General features: G+C 41.9%; 1 protein-coding gene across 8 annotated transcripts in view; it reads right to left on the reverse strand.

The window, feature by feature from the left end:
* The window catches only part of LOC117479983 (CD81 antigen-like), a 51,348-nt gene extending 34,320 nt beyond the window's left edge, over nt 1–17,028 (reverse strand). For 6 of the 8 annotated variants that reach the window (XM_034127105.1, XM_034127109.1, XM_034127111.1 and 3 more), the window contains exon 1: nt 16,928–17,028. Coding sequence is in view for 2 of the 8 variants with exons in the window: in XM_034127106.1 (XP_033982997.1) it covers nt 5,747–5,830; nt 7,261–7,356; nt 7,924–8,025; nt 8,117–8,191; nt 10,820–10,917; nt 11,008–11,110; nt 16,606–16,671 (624 nt within the window). In the remaining 6 variants the exon portion in view is untranslated. Of the gene's footprint in view, nt 1–5,746; nt 5,831–7,260; nt 7,357–7,923; nt 8,026–8,116; nt 8,192–10,819; nt 10,918–11,007; nt 11,111–16,605; nt 16,685–16,927 lie in introns of all 8 variants that reach the window. The other 2 variants (XM_034127106.1, XM_034127108.1) reach the window with 1 other exon arrangement.
* Nucleotides 17,029–17,574: the final 546 nt, after the last annotated feature.

Here is a 17,574-nt window from a genome sequence, read left to right on the forward strand (position 1 = left end):
CATTTGACATGAAAAATATGGCCCAAATATTAAAAAACAGACGTGGGCCACTTGTGGTAAGGATGCAGCACAATTGGTACCGGCAAATCTTGATATGAGCCTGAAGTGGCCAACAACTGATGCAGCAAATGTGGCCCGGTTATCTTAAAACATATCTGGGCCACTTTTGGTAAATATACGGCACACTTTTGGCGAGGATGCAACACTTTTGGCACAGGCTAATCTAGATGTGAGCCTGAAAAGGCCTACATGTGACATATAGTATAAATTGTGGATTGGACTGCCGTGTGATCCGAGATAGGGTTAGGGTAGGGGTCAGCAACCTTTACTATCTTAAGAGCCAATCTGCCCTCACTTCCATCAAATACATGTTGTCTGGAGCTGCAAAACATATTTATACTACACTATACTTTATACTATATGTACAAAAACTAAAGTTTGTTGCATTTATACAATTATAGAACGACTATAAAGAGAACTTGAGATACGCCGGTGACGATGGCCGCATCGTCTTTGTGCTCCTCTCCAACTTTGCCCATTTTCGTATTTTGTACATATTTCTTTTACTTTTGCCGTTTTACTTTTAACATGGTTCGCAACATGCTAGCCGACCGCACCTACTCTGCCATACAATATAGCAGAGAGGAACTTTTCCAATTGCGAAACTTCGTGGACAATATTAACCCTCCGACAGACAATGGAGATTCACCATGGCTACCTGTTGCTGTTCTACCTGAGAGACGCAAGAAGAAGACAAAGCGGGGATGCCGGGCCGGGTTGCTGGTCAGACTGAGGAAACGTGAGAATCGGCCCCCTCTTCCGAGTATTCTTCTGGCTAATGTTCAATCCATTGAAAATAAGCTAGATGAACTCAGAAGCCGGATTGCTTTTCAACGGGACATTAAGAACTGTAACGTGTTAATTCTCACTGAGACTTGGCTCAACCCCGCTATCCCGGACTCCGCTATTGTCCCTGACGGATTCTCTATTTTTCGTCAGGACCGGACTGCAAACTCGGGGAAAAGTAAGGGAGGCGGTGTGTGTGTAATGACTAACAACAACTGGTGCTCAGATGTGAAGATTATTTCATCGGACTGTTCCGCACAGCTAGAGCACCTCATGATCTCATGTCGGGCCTTCCATCTGCCGAGGGAATTCACATCTGTTGTGATAACAGCAGTGTATATCCCGCCGCAGCCACTCGCCGACAACAACACGGCACTCGATCAGCTGTTTGGGTTTATTGATAAAACCGAGACTTCACGGCCAGATGCGGCGTTCGTTGTGGCCGGAGATTTCAACACCGCCAACATGAAGAAGGTTTTGCCAAAATATTACCAACACATCAACTTCCCGACGCGCGGGGGAAACATACTGGACCATGTTTATTCCCCTTTCCGGAATGGATATAAGGCTCTCCCTCGCCCTCCCTTCGGCAAATCAGACCATATCTCACTACTGTTGTTGCCTGCGTACAAGCAGAAACTTAAAAGGGACAGACCGATAACAAGGACAGTACAACGATGGAGCGAGGAGTCAGATTCAGCACTGCAGGATTGCTTTGCATCCACGGATTGGAGTGTGTTTGAGGACAATAACATCAACACACACACGGACACTGTCATCTGCTACATTGGGAAATGCATCGATGACGTGGTACCGAAGGTTTCTGTACGGACATTCCCAAATCAAAAGCCCTGGGTAAACGGTGAGGTGCGCGGCAAACTGAAAGTGCGCACTCTCGCGCACACAGCGGGAGATTTGGAGGAGTACAGGAAGTCTAGGTATGATCTCCGGAGAGCAATAAAAAATGCAAAGAGACAGTACAAAGACAAGGTGGAATCTGACTTCAAAGGCTGTAACACTAGGAATATGTGGGCGGGACTAAGGACAATGACTGACTACAAAGGAGCAGCGGGGGGTGCTGCGGGAGTGTCTGCGTGCGCATCTCTCCCAGATGAGCTAAACAGTTTTTTTGCACGCTTTGAGAGGAGCCAGGCTGTGGAGGTACAGAGGGACCAGGAGCTACACTGCCCTTTTGTTTTAAATAGGGCAGATGTGTGTAAATCCTTTAAAAGGGTTAACCCACACAAGGCTCCTGGACCTGATGGCATCCCTGGCCGTGTTCTCAGGGTGTGTGCAGTTCAGCTGGCAGAGGTGTTCACAGACATCTTCAACAGGTCCCTGCTGCAGTCTGTAGTCCCCACATGTCTTAAACACTCCACCATCATTCCTGTCCCCAAAAAGACAATCATCACCTGCCCCAACGACTACCGCCCAGTAGCACTCACCTCCATCATAATGAAGTGCTTTGAGCGGTTAGTCAAATTATTCATCACCTCCTCCCTCCCTGAATCTCTGGACCCCCTGCAGTTTGCCTACAGAGCAAACAGGTCCACAGACGACGCCATAGCCCTCACCCTCCACACTGCCCTCTCACACCTGGACCCGAAGAACAGGAACACATATGTGAGAATGCTGTTCATTGACTACAGTTCAGCATTCAACACCATTGTGCCCTCCAAGCTGGCCATCAAGCTCAGAGACCTCGGGCTCAACAGCGCCCTCTGTGACTGGATCCTGAACTTCCTGACGGGCAGACCCCAGGCAGTGCGGGTGGGAAATATCACATCCTCCACCCTGATTCTCAACACCGGTGCCCCTCAAGGCTGCGTGCTCAGCCCTCTCCTCTACTCCCTGTTCACCCACGACTGCGTGGCCACACACAGCTCCAACACCATCGTGAAGTTTGCTGATGACACGACCGTCATCGGCCAGATCACAGACGATGACGAGACGGCGTACAGAGAGGAGGTCGAAAACCTGACATCTTGGTGCCAGGAGAACAACCTCCATCTCAACATCAGCAAAACAAAGGAGCTGATTGTGGACTACAGGAAGCAGCAGGGAGAGGGACACGCCCCCCATCGCCATCAATGGGACTACGGTGGAGAGAGTCAAAAGCTTCAGGTTCCTTGGGGTCCACATCACTGAGGACCTGACATGGTCTCTTCACACCACCACCATCACCAAGAAAGCTCGACAGCGGCTCTTCTTCCTCCGCAGGTTGAGGAGGTTCAAAATGGATTCCAGGATACTCTGCAACTTCTACAGGTGCACGATAGAGAGTATCCTCACTGGCAGCATGACGGCCTGGTACGGCAGCTGCACCGACCTCGATCGTAAGGCTTTACAGAGGGTGGTGAAAACTGCACAGCACATCACCAGGACGGAGCTGCCATCCATGGAGGACCTTTACTCCCAGCGGCTCAGGAAGAAATCACTACGGATTATCAAAGACCCCCATCACCCCAGCCACAAACTGTTCTTTCTGTTGCCGTCTGGCAGACGTTATCGCAGCATCCTGGCAAGGACAAGAAGATTCGGAGACAGTTTCTTCCCGCGGGCAGTGAGACTGTTAAAAAATTGAACTGTTGAAACAACTTCAAACATTCAACTGCTACTCAGTAGTATGTATCTAATACCTAATATATATATATCATTCCAATAACTTGTATATAGACTCATACTGCACTATTCCACATCATAACTTTATTTCATTTTTATAACTATTATTATTTTTGTATTGCTCTTGCTCTTATTGTTATTATGTTATGTTATTATGTTGCATTGTTGGAGAAGCCTGTGACATAAGATTTTCAACTGCATAATTACTCTGTAGCTATGTCAGATTGACAATAAAGAACCTTGAACCTTGAACTCTTGACATGTGTGTATTTACCCGTTAAAACAAATCAAATCAACAAACTCTTATAAGAGTTTGTTGATTTGATATGATTGATTTCATATATGATTTCATATATGAAGAGAAAGTTTGCAATAAATTATACACTTTCCAGAACTTTCTGCATATTTGTGAAATATTAATAATAATTAATTTAATATGAATTCATAATCACTTACAAAAGTATCAAACTTATTTTACTGAGACTTTTCTTATTCTTAGTAAGTAAAGAGAAACATTAATCTAGGGTTAGCTCACTGAGCCGCTCTGGAGACAGATGTGACGTGTATTTGTGTGGATGTTGTGTGATGCGCCGTTGAAGATGGCCGCATCGTCTCTGTGCTCCTCTCCAACTTTGCCCATTTTCGTATTTTGTACATATTTATTTTACTTTTGCCGTTTTACTTTTAACATGGTTCGCAACATGCAAGCCGACCGCACCTACTCTGCCATACAATATAGCAGAGAGGAACTTCTTCAATTGCGAAACTTCGTGGACAATAACCCTCCGACAGACAATGGAGATTCGCCATGGCTACCTGTTGCTGTTCTACCTGAGAGACGCAAGAAGAAGACAAAGCGTGGGTGCCGGGCCGGGCTGCTGGTCAGACTGAGGAAACGAGAGAACCGACCCCCTCTTCCGAGTATTCTACTGGCTAATGTTCAATCCATTGAAAATAAGCTAGATGAACTCAGAAGCCGGATTGCTTTTCAACGGGACATTAAGAACTGTAACGTGTTAATTCTCACTGAGACTTGGCTCAACCCGCTATCCCGGACTCCGCCATTGTTCCTGATGGATTCTCTATTTTTCGTCAGGACCGGACTGCTAACTCGGGGAAAAGTAAGGGAGGCGGTGTGTGTGTAATGACTAATAACAACTGGTGCTCAGATGTGAAGATTATTTCTTCGGACTGTTCCGCTCATCTAGAGCATCTCATGATCACATGCCGGGCTTTTCATCTGCCGAGGGAATTCACATCTGTTGTGATAACAGCAGTGTATATCCCCCCGCAGTCGCTCGCCGACAACAACACGGCACTCGATCAGCTGTTTGGGATTATTGATCAAACCGAGACTTCACGGCCAGATGCGGCGTTCGTTGTGGCCGGAGATTTCAACACCGCCAACATGAAGAAGGTCTTGCCAAAATATTACCAACACATCAGCGGCCCGACGCGCGGGGGAAACATGGACTGGACCATGTTTATTCCCCTTTCCGAAATGGATATAAGGCTAAAATGTAATGACGCAGTGGCTAGTTCATCACCACTATTAATAAATTATGATACAATCATTAAAAAAACGTTTGGTTCATCTGTTGTAACTTATTTGAACATTTATTGATGCAACTTTTGGGAGGCCATTTTGAAATTTGTATTTACTGTATGTTGAATATTGCTGTTGCAGAATCCATAGTGCCATTGATATTCAGTTACTGAGTCACCAAAGTTTTAATGGCTTTTTAGGGCTAGGTCTGGTTTATTTGGTTCATTCTTGGCAGACATGTGGCCATGCTTTGACCTGCTTGTGGCACAGATCTGGTAAACATCACCCGACCGTCAAAGTGCCATAATTCCATGCCGCATTTGGGCCGGATGAGGATACGGAATGTGGGCCGGAATAAAAACTAACTGTGGCCCAGATTAGGGCCAGTTCTGGCCAACGAGTGGAACGCCCCAGTGCCATCACTCCATGCAGTATTTGGGCCAGATAAGGATATGGAATGTGGGCCGGATCTGGGCCAGAATGAAAACCAACTGTGGCCCAGATAAGGGCCAGTTCTGGTTTATGTGGTTCGTTTTTGGTTGACATGTGGCATTGCTATGGCTTGCTTGTGGCCCAGATCTGGCAAACAGGAGCGGAGCGCCCAAGTGCCATCATTCCATGCGGTATATGGGCCGGATGAAGGTGTTTTGTGTGGGCCGAATCTAGGCCAACACTTTTTTGCTATCTGGGGCTGTTTTTTTCAACAAGATATACAAGACTCACTACTCTTACCAAAATAACTCCAGTTCCGACGAACAGGCCCATCACCAGCGGTGCTTTGTTGATGAAGACATCAACAATCACCCCAGGACAAGCCTGTAACACCAAGAAAAAAGGGAATTATTGTCGGTTTAACACATATAAACCTAGAATGTACTAATTTCTAAAGTTAATACAGATCTTAACTCAAAATCCTACAACACTGGAGAGATAATTGCTAGCCTGCTAACAGGCTAAGATAGGCTAACTAAGATATTAAATGTGGCAAATAATCTAAGAAAAAGAGGGAAAGAATAGGTTTATTTGTTGTCAGACATGTAAACCCACATGTTATAGTGTCTTAAAAAATCTTACAACACTGAACAGATAAACAAACTTAGTTTCGTAATAGCTAACTGCTAGCATGCTAACAGTTTAAAATAAGCTCGCAACAAAGATACTAAATGTGGTAAATATTCTAAGAGAAGGAGGAAAGGCGTGTTTTTTGTATCCGTTTCAAACACCTACATTGTAAGTGTCTTTTAGTGAACAAATAATAACTCAAAATCAAACGATACTTGAAAGATATACAAACTTTTGTCACAGTTAACTGCTAGCATGCTAACAACGTGGCGAATATTAGAAGGAAAATAGATGTTAATTTTTGGTCAGTTTACAAACACGTAAACCTACATTGTAATAGTGTTAAATCTGTGTAATCTCACGATGCTAATCGATGGGTTGGATTTGCATTTACGATAAGTAATAAGGGTTTTATACCGTGAGTTCTGTGCTAACGGTGTTAGCATTTTTTCGCTCAGGGCTAATTCAGAGGCTCAGCGTTAGTCTTGTGTTTTCTTTTGCTAAAAATTGTTCATATCATCAGTTAGCTGAGTTTCTCCCCGTTACATGGATATGAAACATTCATAGTTTATTAAATATTAAGAAGCCCTCAGATGCTGTTTCCTGCGGATGATGCGTTTTCCCCCCCGCCGGGGATGGGGTTTAACAGGTTAAGTGAACACATACTAACTAAAAATCCTACACAATACTGGAGGGATATACAAACTTAGTTTTGTCATAGTTAACTGCTAGCATGCTAACAGGCTAAACTATGTTAGTAAACGTGTCGAATATTATATTTTTTTATTTATTTGTCCGTTTCAAATACAGGTTAACCAACATTGTAATACTGTCTTAAGTGAACACATCATAACTCAAATCAAACGATACTGGACGGGTATACTAACTTTGTGTTGTCATATTTAATTGCTAACAGGCTAAATCATGATAATAAACGTTGAAATATAAAAAGATAAAAATGAAAGAAGAGGTAAAATGATGTTCGACGACTGAAGAATTGCTTGATTAAGACTTTATTAGTCGACTAGTGATTAATCGACAGTAAACCCACATTGTAAGTGTCTTTAAAAAATATCGTAACTCAAATTCATACAATACTGGACACATATAAGCTTGGATTTGGCATAGTACATTAGCATGCTGGCTAAAGTACGACAGTAAAATGCTAAGTGGCATTAACTTACATCCATCGTGAAGGGATCTGAAAAGGAGTCTGGGTCGGGACAGGTTTCCTTAGCAAAGTCTAACGACGGTATCCCGGTCGCTCCACAGCAGTGAAGCTACAGAGGAACGAGATGAAGGGAGATTTAAAACACTGACAATTAAATAAATAAGAATCACAACCACATATTTTACATCTCACATTATATAATCAATGTGGAAGTAAATAAAGACATGAGTAATAAGCAAATCTACTCTAATTTAAACACATTTTCAATTATATAAATAAGACAATGAATTAAGAGATTTTTTAGAATAAAAACTGACTCCAAAGATATTATTAAATACTCATTTTAGTTATATGTTTGGAGAGTTTTTATTGATAACATGTGTTTTTTTGGGGTTATTTATTAGTTAAGTAGCACTTTTAAATTAAATTAAATTATTTTTCAAATCAATTATTTGAAGAAAATGTTGGTTCATTTATGTATTTACACAATTTATTCAATTCGAATAATTTATTTCATGCTGTCTTTTATTTTATATTAAAAACACTCTGGTTCGGTGTAAGGAGTAATTCATGTTGCCATTTCAAGTCTGAAACAATATAAGACAAACAACAATTTTGAATTAAAGTTGTAATCTTCTTCCATTTAACAAATGGAAGAAGGAAATAAAGTGCTTACCAGTTTTTGGATGAATGTGAGAGTGACAGCAAGAACTGGGTCGCTGTTAGCCACACACAGCGAATATATGCTATAGTAGAAGTCCGCAATGCTAAATCCAATCTGAAAAATAAAACACAATTTCATGAACATACATAAAGTATTTTCATTTTAAACATTTATTTTTCTCTTGTTTGTTTTTGTTCCATCTTACCTCGACTTTCCTGGAATTAGCAATCACACCAAAAACAACCACAGCAACTGCCAAGATGGTCACCAGGACCGAAAACTACACAGAGAGGAAGCGGAAAGTAAACCCAGCTGATTTCTTGAGAAACTGAAGGATTTTTATTAGGGCTGTCAGTCGATTAAAATATTTAATCGCGATTAATCGCATGATTGTCCATAGTTAATCGCGATTAATCGCAAATTAATCGCACAGTTTTTATCTGTTCTAAATGTACCTTAGAGGGATATTTTTCAAGTTTTTAATACTCTTATCAACATATGAGTGGACACATATGCTTTATATGTTTGTTTATTATCATTTGAACAATGACAAATATTCTCATGAATATTAAACACAACAACCTGAACATTACAAATCTTCGCCTCAATTCAACCTGGAACCTCTCTCATACATTAATACAATACAAAGTGTGTGTGTGTGTGTGTGTGTGTGTGTGTGTGTGTGTGTGTGTGTGTGTGTGTGTGTGTGTGTGTGTGTGTGTGTGTGTGTGTGTGTGAATGTGGAGACACTGTGATGGATCGTTGGAGCTATGTGCAGCTCAAGGCATATATGCTCGAACGGGAGCTGCCTGGACGCTGCAATCATGTTGCGCGCACTATCCGTGCTGAGTGTGCTGACTTTTCGTACAATGTCCCACTGTCTGGCTACCTGCATAAAGTCAAGTGCTCGGTGCAGTTGTCGGCGAAATGTCGCTCCTCTGTTTTCATTGAAAACAGCTCCTTATATCCGTTAGCGCAGCTAGCTAGCACCAGATGCTAACAACAACAACAACAACACGTAAGGTGTGCCTCGCTCGCGCCACACATACACACACCCTCCGGGTCCTCCCGATGGCCAGTCCGGGCCTGCCGGTAGGGATGGGTACCGAGCCCCGGTATTAAACGGGCCCCGGGGCTGAATTATTAAAGACCGTGGTACCGTTAAGCTCCGACGTTATCAGTCTTTTTATCGGTACTGGAGACATCTAAAAAATATGTCATGTGTATTATTGCTACACAAACATTATATTGCAGTTTTAGTGTCGCCAACTCCGTTTCTAATACGCAAAAAGACTGCAAAATGCGTCATTTTTAGTATTTTCGATCTCTCCAATCCAGACGAGAGATCTCTCTCCCCCGCCTGCTTGCGAGGGGGCGGGGCAGTTTACACACACGCAGCTGCTACATGCAGCAACACACACACACACACGGAGGAGATGGCGGAGAGAACGCGCTCCGAGGTGTGGTTAAACTTTACCCGTCTCGCTCGTTGCCTAAAGTGCAATAAGAGTTTAGCATGTCAGGGCGGTAACACGAGCAATTTGTCTAAACATCTTGCAAAAGTGCACCACGTTCAGACGGAGAAATGCACCGGGTTCGACTGTCTCTCTAGTAGCTCTGTAGCCCCATCCACGAGTAACGTTTCCATGTCAGGTATATTATGTATGCTAGCAGCAACACACGGAGCTAACTCAATGATTCAAACATGGGTTAATGATTAGAGGGAACTGAGTTATTTAGTTTGTTAAAGTTTCAGCCATTCTGTTCACAGTTCTGTCATCAGATTATTTAATATGATTTGTTAAAACTTTGTTGTTTCTGTTGATGTGAAATATTATGCATTTCATTTAAATAAAAAGCAATGTTAGTTTTGTTCACAATTTGTTAATTTTCATTTAATCGTTTATTTGAATAGGGATAGGACAATGCACATTAATGAACACTTTAGACAAATAATGCTTCAAGTAGGGTGACCAGGTGACAGAAAGCCACAAGTGGGACAGAGAGTATATTTGTGTGGGACAATGTGGGACATGTAAATGTAATGTTGACGCATGAACTGTCAACGGGGGGGGGGTACACTGTGGACCTCTGTCGCCTGTCAGCGCAACTTACATAATGCCGTTTAAAACATAATCATAATGGCAGAAAAGCGTTTTGGCCAATCAAAATGAAATATGCGGGACATCGTCTCAATTTGCGGGACGCACCAAAAGTCGTGAAAATGCTGTGCAGTCCCGCGCAAAGCGGGACATCTGGTCACCCTAGCTTCAAGTGTAAATATGCCGGATTTTAGCTTTGAGCTAATTTCCATCCGTCGTCCCTGACATACAACATATAGTTAGTTTACCTCATTTTTCTCTCCAAAAGAACCGATAAGAGTACCGTTAAAAGACCGGACCGATAAGCGGTATCGATAAAAGTAGTAGTACCGTTAAAACCTTAACGATACCCATCCCTACCTGCCGGTGAGCGTGGAAGTGTGGTCTGCCACAAGCGGGCGGCAGGAGCGGGGCTGTCAGCATCAGCTTGTAGATGGTATTTTAAACTCAATGTGCTCTGAAACTACGGGGCGGCCGAGGACAAAAAATACACATGCGTTAATCGCGTTAAAATAATTAGTGGCGTTCATTTTTTTTTTTGCGTTAACGCGTTATTAACGCGTTAACTTGACAGCCCTAATATTTATACATTCTCCGTTCCTCGCTCGCATGTGGAACTTTCTCAATAGGAAACTGAGAAAATAATGCTCCTTTTCAGGTTGTTATGTTTGCATATTAGACAAAGGAAACCACATATCTAAAAGTGAGTTCTGCACTAGTTACAGTAAGCCAGTTGTGTAAGGCAGGCTTTTGCAATCACATAAAATGGCTGTATACACAGAAGTCACTGTGTTAAGAAGTCTCACCGTTAGCAGAGTGCATCGTTTCTCGTTGCAGGCGCCGTAGACTCCAAACACGACGACGATCAGCATCACCAAGCCCGTGATAATCAGGACAGTCACCGCTTAAAAACATATATAAAGATCTGTGATTAAATATGCTTCAGACACACAATATGTTTATTCTGGAGAAATCATGCCACATATGTACTGACCCATATCGAATGTACTTGAGAAGTCATCGAATTCATAGAATACTCGGGTGCCATCGCTGAACCTCAGCCACAGGCCCAGACCCAGGAACACAAACCCCACCAGCTGCACAACCACAGAAAAACACAAAGAATTAAAACTGGGTACACTGATGTAGAGGAGAGAGGAGAGAGGAGTGTCTCTGGAGGAGCTATAACCGAGGGTAACAGCCAACAGTGATGTTTAAAAGAGGCGTGACGCATGGCTGGACTTATGTTAACGAAGCACAGCTCTGCAAACTGTTCCCGTTGTGATTATGAATTATTTAAGATGATCAAATGTGCATCAGACTTTCTGCCCTTTACCGTTTGTTTACTCACTAATCACATCTCCCTTAGGCTATTCTTTTTTTTATACAACTGCTTTCATTGTGACGCGATGTTTACAGTGAGAACAGCTGCTGAGGTCAGTGCAGAAAGCAGAACAGTGTGTATAATATATATCAGTCAATAATATATGTAACAGGCCTACATTACACACTTTATTTGTATGCTTTAGTAGATATCTACAAATAAACACTAGATATTTTTCATGAAACCATATAGTGCTTCACATAATAAAATGTACAATGGCTGTAGCCTGATATATATTATATGCTTTAGGAGCTGTGTGTTTTGTACAGTGAGTAGGTGTGTGTTGTGGAGTGTATCGGTGTCTGTTGTAATCGAATGTGCCGCCAGCAGAGGGCGTTGCTGGACTAACAGTCAACAGCCTTGCAAACGTGTGTGTGTGTGTGTGTGTGTGTGTGTGTGTGTGTGTGTGTGTGTGTGTGTGTGTGTGTGTGTGTGTGTGTGTTGATGCGCCAGGCAGACAGGCAGGTCTGACATGTAAATCGTCAAAAATGGTACATTCTCTTTTAGCTTACGACCTCCCCAATTGAGCTAGCAACTATTTTCTTCCCAAGTTAGCATCACATTGGATATGGGCTGAACTTGTCCTGGATTGGAATTTTTTCGATAATTTCCCTAGGAGGAGTTCGCAAAAATGTGATTAAAATGCATGAAAAACGCACATTTTTCAAAACGGCCGACTTTCTGGGGGGCGGGGCTAATGGAAGCAAATTAGAAATATGTCCGCAATTCCATGAGGAATGTCTGTGCCAAGATTCGTGAAGTTCGGAGAAACTATATGTGACTACCACACAATAGGGGGCGCTACTGAGCTGTTTTAAACAAGTTTTTGAGTTATACATTTTTGGTGTTTTTGACGCCCCCTATTGTCCAAAATGAAAACGCTTTGGTGTGCCAATTCCCCAAGACAGACTGAACCTATCCACCAAAATCTGTGATATTTCGATACATTGTTGATGAGTATGAGTATTTATTTCTAAGCCCCGCCTTTTTGCGAATACGTTTTGATTAATGGCGGCCATATTTTTCGACTGAACATGCTCATTTCCTACGGTAATGTGTCTGACACTCCACCGATGCTGTACACTAAGTTTGGTGTTGAAAAACAATAAATTGAAATTTAAGTTAACATTTCACTGTTTTTAACATTATGCTAATTAAATAAAATTAAAGTAGGCGGAGCGTAGGGGTCCAAGAGGATTATTTGTAGAGCAGGTCGAGACGGATAAGTGTGCAAAATGTCAGGTCATTCGGACTTACGGTGCGACTTTGTAAATGTTTCCGAAATGGGATTTTCCTAGGTGGCACTAGCGAGCATGTTGGTCAATTTGAACCCATTGACTCCAGAATGTCACATTTTTCACCGGTCTCGGCGTCCGTGCAAAATTATACAACTTTTGGCGCATCCTAATGCCCTCAAAAACAGGAAACGGCAGCCGTATAATAATTCCTACAATAACAATAGGTTCCTCGCACTTCGTGCTAGGACGCCGTTGGGTCCTAGCGCTCTCGTGCTCGGGCCCTAATAACCATAGTGTGAATGTGCATCAGACACGAAGCTTCACACGGTTTCACATTCAGATTTATGGTTTCGGACGCTGATGTATTTTCGGGTTTGTTCACGCTGTGTGGTATAAAAGGTTTCATGTAACACTAACAACTGTCAAACCACAAAATATTCACAACCACAGGGCAACATGATAGCAGAGACAGAAAAACAAAATAAAAGTACTGAGATCTTGTTTTGACTGCTGGGCCCAGCTTCTAGCCAAAGGGTGACACAATTAGATCTGAATTTATATGAATAATTGTGCAAAACAGAGAATACCATGCTTAATCGCTATGTTATTTTTCATATTACACCAGTGGAATTTAAAAATGTAAAAAAGAAAGTAAAAGTGATATAGATATGAGTAAAAAAGAGCAATAATATATTTTTTATCATTAATATCTTTATTAACTCCAAGGGTTAGGGTTAGGAAGTTAGGTGTATGCATATTATGGGGTTTATGTATAGGATTTCGTAACCTGCCCTTTCATATTATTTATCATTGTTAATTTTGAAGTGAATTTGTACATAAACCTTCATGTAAAAAAAAAAAGTGGATATTTGCTACTGAATTTCCTTAAAAGGTCAATTCAACATAAAGGTAAAATAAAAACAAGTATTTTTTGTCATGTTTGACCAAGCCCACTTTTCCAATAGAATCATTCAATTAAAGTTGAAAACATCTTCGAACAAATCTTAGTTGATTCAAAAGAAAAAGCCCAATAACTTATTCAGATAACAAGCTTGAAATAGGCCCTTCATTTCCCTTTATTATGAGCAATCTGAGGCTTCTGTTTTAAGGAATGAGCTGCCAACACTGATGTAGGCTGTTTGTTTCTTAACCTGTTAAGCCCCGAGCCTGTTTTTCAGGTTTCAGGCTCGAAAATGACATGCCCAAAACAAATGACAACTTAACTTGTAAAAGGGTTATATGAATAATTTATTTTATCAAAGCAAGGTTACATCTGTGAGTTGGATGTAGAAGTGTCAGAATCAATATAGATTTTTCTCAGTCAGAGTAAATTCAGATGGAACATAGTAAAAAAATGTAAATTCTTACCTCCGCCTAAAGAAAAAACATTACTTATAGTGAAAACCACCCTTGAATGATGGGATGGTAGACTATAAGCTTTAGGAATCCAAACTATAACATATAATAAGTACCTTGTATCAAGATTGAGGCAAAACAAGTGACATTTGACCTTTTTAGAGAGGTTTAGCAAAAAAAGGTTCCAGGCGGAATAAGCTTTCGGCAACATTTGGGTACATCTCGTTCCATCAGTGCCATTTGACCTTTTTCAGGTACCAGACTATAAAAATTGTGTATTACATTGAATTATCACCATAGGTATTCATTCCATCCAAAGAAAAAAAAAAAAAAAAAAAAAGAAAAATATATATATATATATATATATATATTAGGGCTGTCAGTCGATTAAAATATTTAATCGCGATTAATCGCATGATAGTCCATAGTTAATCGCGATTAATCGCAAATTAATCGCACATTTTTTATCTGTTCTAAATGTACCTTAGAGGGATATCTTTCAAGTTTTTAATACACTTATCAACATATGAGTGGACAAATATGCTTTATATGTTTGTTTATTATCATTTGAACAATGACAAATATTCTCATGAATATTAAACACAACAACCTGAACATTACAAATATTCGCCTCAATTCAACCTGGAACCTCTCTCATACAATAATACTGTGTGTGTGTGTGTGTGTGTGTGTGTGTGTGTGTGTGTGTGTGTGTGTGTGTGTGTGTGTGTGTGTGTGTGTGTGTGTGTGTGTGTGTGTGTGTGTGTGTGTGTGTGTGTGTGTGTGTGGAGACACTGTGATGGATCGTTGAGCTATGTGCAGCTCAAGGCATATATGCTCGAATGGGAGCTGCCTGGACGCTGCAATAATGTTGCGCTGACTTTTCGTACAATGTCCCACTGTCTGGCTACCTGCATAAAGTCAAGTGCTCGGCGCAGTTGTCGGCGAAATGTCATTGAAACAGCTCCTTATATCCGTTAGCGCAGCTAGCTAGCACCAGATGCTAACAACAACACGTAGGTGTGCCTCGCTCGCGCGAGTCGCGCCACACATACACACTCCCTCCCGGTCCTCCCGATGGCCAGTCCGGGCCTGCCAGTTAATTTTTTTTGCGTTAACGCGTTTTTAACGCGTTAACTTGACGGCCCTAATATATATATATATATTAGGGCTGTCAAGTTAACGCGTTAATAACGCGTTAACGCAAAAAAAAAATGAACGCCACTAATTATTTTAACGCGATTAACGCATGTGTATTTTTTGTCCTCGGCCGCCGTAGTTTCAGAGCGCATCGAGTGTAAAATACCATCGACAAGCTGATGCTGACAGCCCCGCTCCTGCCGCCCGCTTGTGGCAGACCACACTTCCACGCTCACTGGCAGGCCCGGACTGGCCATCGGGAGGACCGGGAGGGAGTGTGTATGTGTGGCGCGACTCGCGCGAGCGAGGCACACCTTACATGTTGTTGTTGTTGTTAGCATCTGGTGCTAGCTAGCTGCGCTAACGGATATAAGGAGCCGTTTCAATGACATTTCGCCGACAACTGCGCAGAGCACTTGACTTTATGCAGGTAGCCAGACAGTGTGACATTGTACGAAAAGTCAGCACACTCAGCACGGATAGTACGCGCAACATTATTGCAGCGTCCAGGCAGCTCCCATTCGAGCATATATGCCTTGAGCTGCACATAGCTCAACGATCCATCACAGTGTCTCCACACACACACACACACACACACACACACACACAACACACACACACACACACACACCACACACACACACACACACACACACACACACACACACACACACACACACACACACACACACACACACACACAGTATTATTGTATGAGAGAGGTTCCAGGTTGAATTGAGGCGAATATTTGTAATGTTCAGAGGTTGTTGTGTTTAATATTCATGAGAATATTTGTCATTGTTCAAATGATAATAAACAAACATATAAAGCATATTTGTCCACTCATATGTTGATAAGAGTATTAAAAACTTGAAAGATATCCCTCTAGGTACATTTAGAACAGATAAAAAATGTGCGATTAATTTGCGATTAATCGCGATTAACTATGGACAATCATGCGATTAATCGCGATTAAATATTTTAATCGACTGACAGCCCTAATATATATATATATATATATATATTTTTTTTTTGTGAAAAAAAAGGACCCCGCCGACGGGGTCTTTGGGGCTTATTCAATCATCAGGCATAATTGACCTACATTTGATTGATTTTACTAAATGAACTTGTAGTGAGGGGCCCAGCCATTAGTATAGGTTTCTTTACAGTATGTGGCCCTCGGGGGGGAAAACTTTGGAGACCCCTATTTTTAAAGATGTTGTTTTCCTTTCTCCTTCCTGGATGTGACCACAGATAATACCTGCAACAATAGAGAAAACTCAGGAAGAGAAATTCTCAGGAAGCTGGTATTCGCAGAAACGAAACCTAAAGTGCGCCACCTCAACCACACCAACAACTTTAACACGACCTTCGGAAACACCGACAAACCATTAGTTTTTCACAGTATGGCACAGAACACTATAAAGTAAACAACAAAAAAAGGGAAGAATTAAATAATTATTAACACACTTACCGCAAATATGAGGTTGAACATTAACAGCGTGTATTTGCAGAGGAGGCCACTTCCGTCCAGAGCCATGATGCTTATTTTACTGTAAATACAAGAAAACCAGATTATTTCCTCACTTATGCATATATTTTCTAATGCAAGCTTCTACCTATATAACAAACACACACATATACATACAAATAACAACCATTTAGTGTTACATTTTACGTCTAGATGCCATATTACGTTTTAACACGTTTAAATCATTACAACAGCGTTTTATCTTGTTAATATATCAAAGTAATGCAGCCAAAAAAACGGCATGAGCTTGAAATGTTATAAATACCTGGATATCTTTTGACGACTTTAATCCTTGCTGCTATCAGACAGAAAACACAACAGGATTAACACAGTCAACACAGCGTGCCTTTATTTAATACCCCAACGTCATGTCCCGCCCCTTCTCATTCGATTGGATGAAAGGATTGACGGACGAGAGACAACCTATAAGCAGGCGGTGGCGTAAAAAGTAGGCGGGGCTATATGAACATGACGGTTAGAGTTAAAGTTAAGGAAATTAGATCTCGGTGATCCCGCCGTAACCGGGGCAACCGCTGCAGCCGCCGCCAACAGCGTCAGGTGAGGTCACACACACACACACACACACACACACACACACACACACACACACACACACACACACACACACACACACACACACACACACACACACACACACACACAATGTCTACACTTTTATTAGCCCCGGGTCCAGTGGACCCAAACATCCTGTATGTAATTTAAGATCAAATCAGGGTTTGACACATTGTGGTCATTGTAAGAGAGCAGTGCATCCTGGTGTGTGTGTGTGTGTGTGTGTGTGTGTGTGTGTGGTTGTGTGGTGTGTGTGTGTGTGTGTGTGTGTGTGTGTGTGTGTGTGTGTGTGTGTGTGTGTGAGACTTTTGTGTTTCTGCCCCTGCCATTCCCGCACAA

Source organism: Trematomus bernacchii, unplaced genomic scaffold, assembly GCF_902827165.1.
Source record: "Trematomus bernacchii unplaced genomic scaffold, fTreBer1.1, whole genome shotgun sequence".
Classification (NCBI taxonomy): Eukaryota; Metazoa; Chordata; class Actinopteri; order Perciformes; family Nototheniidae; genus Trematomus; species Trematomus bernacchii.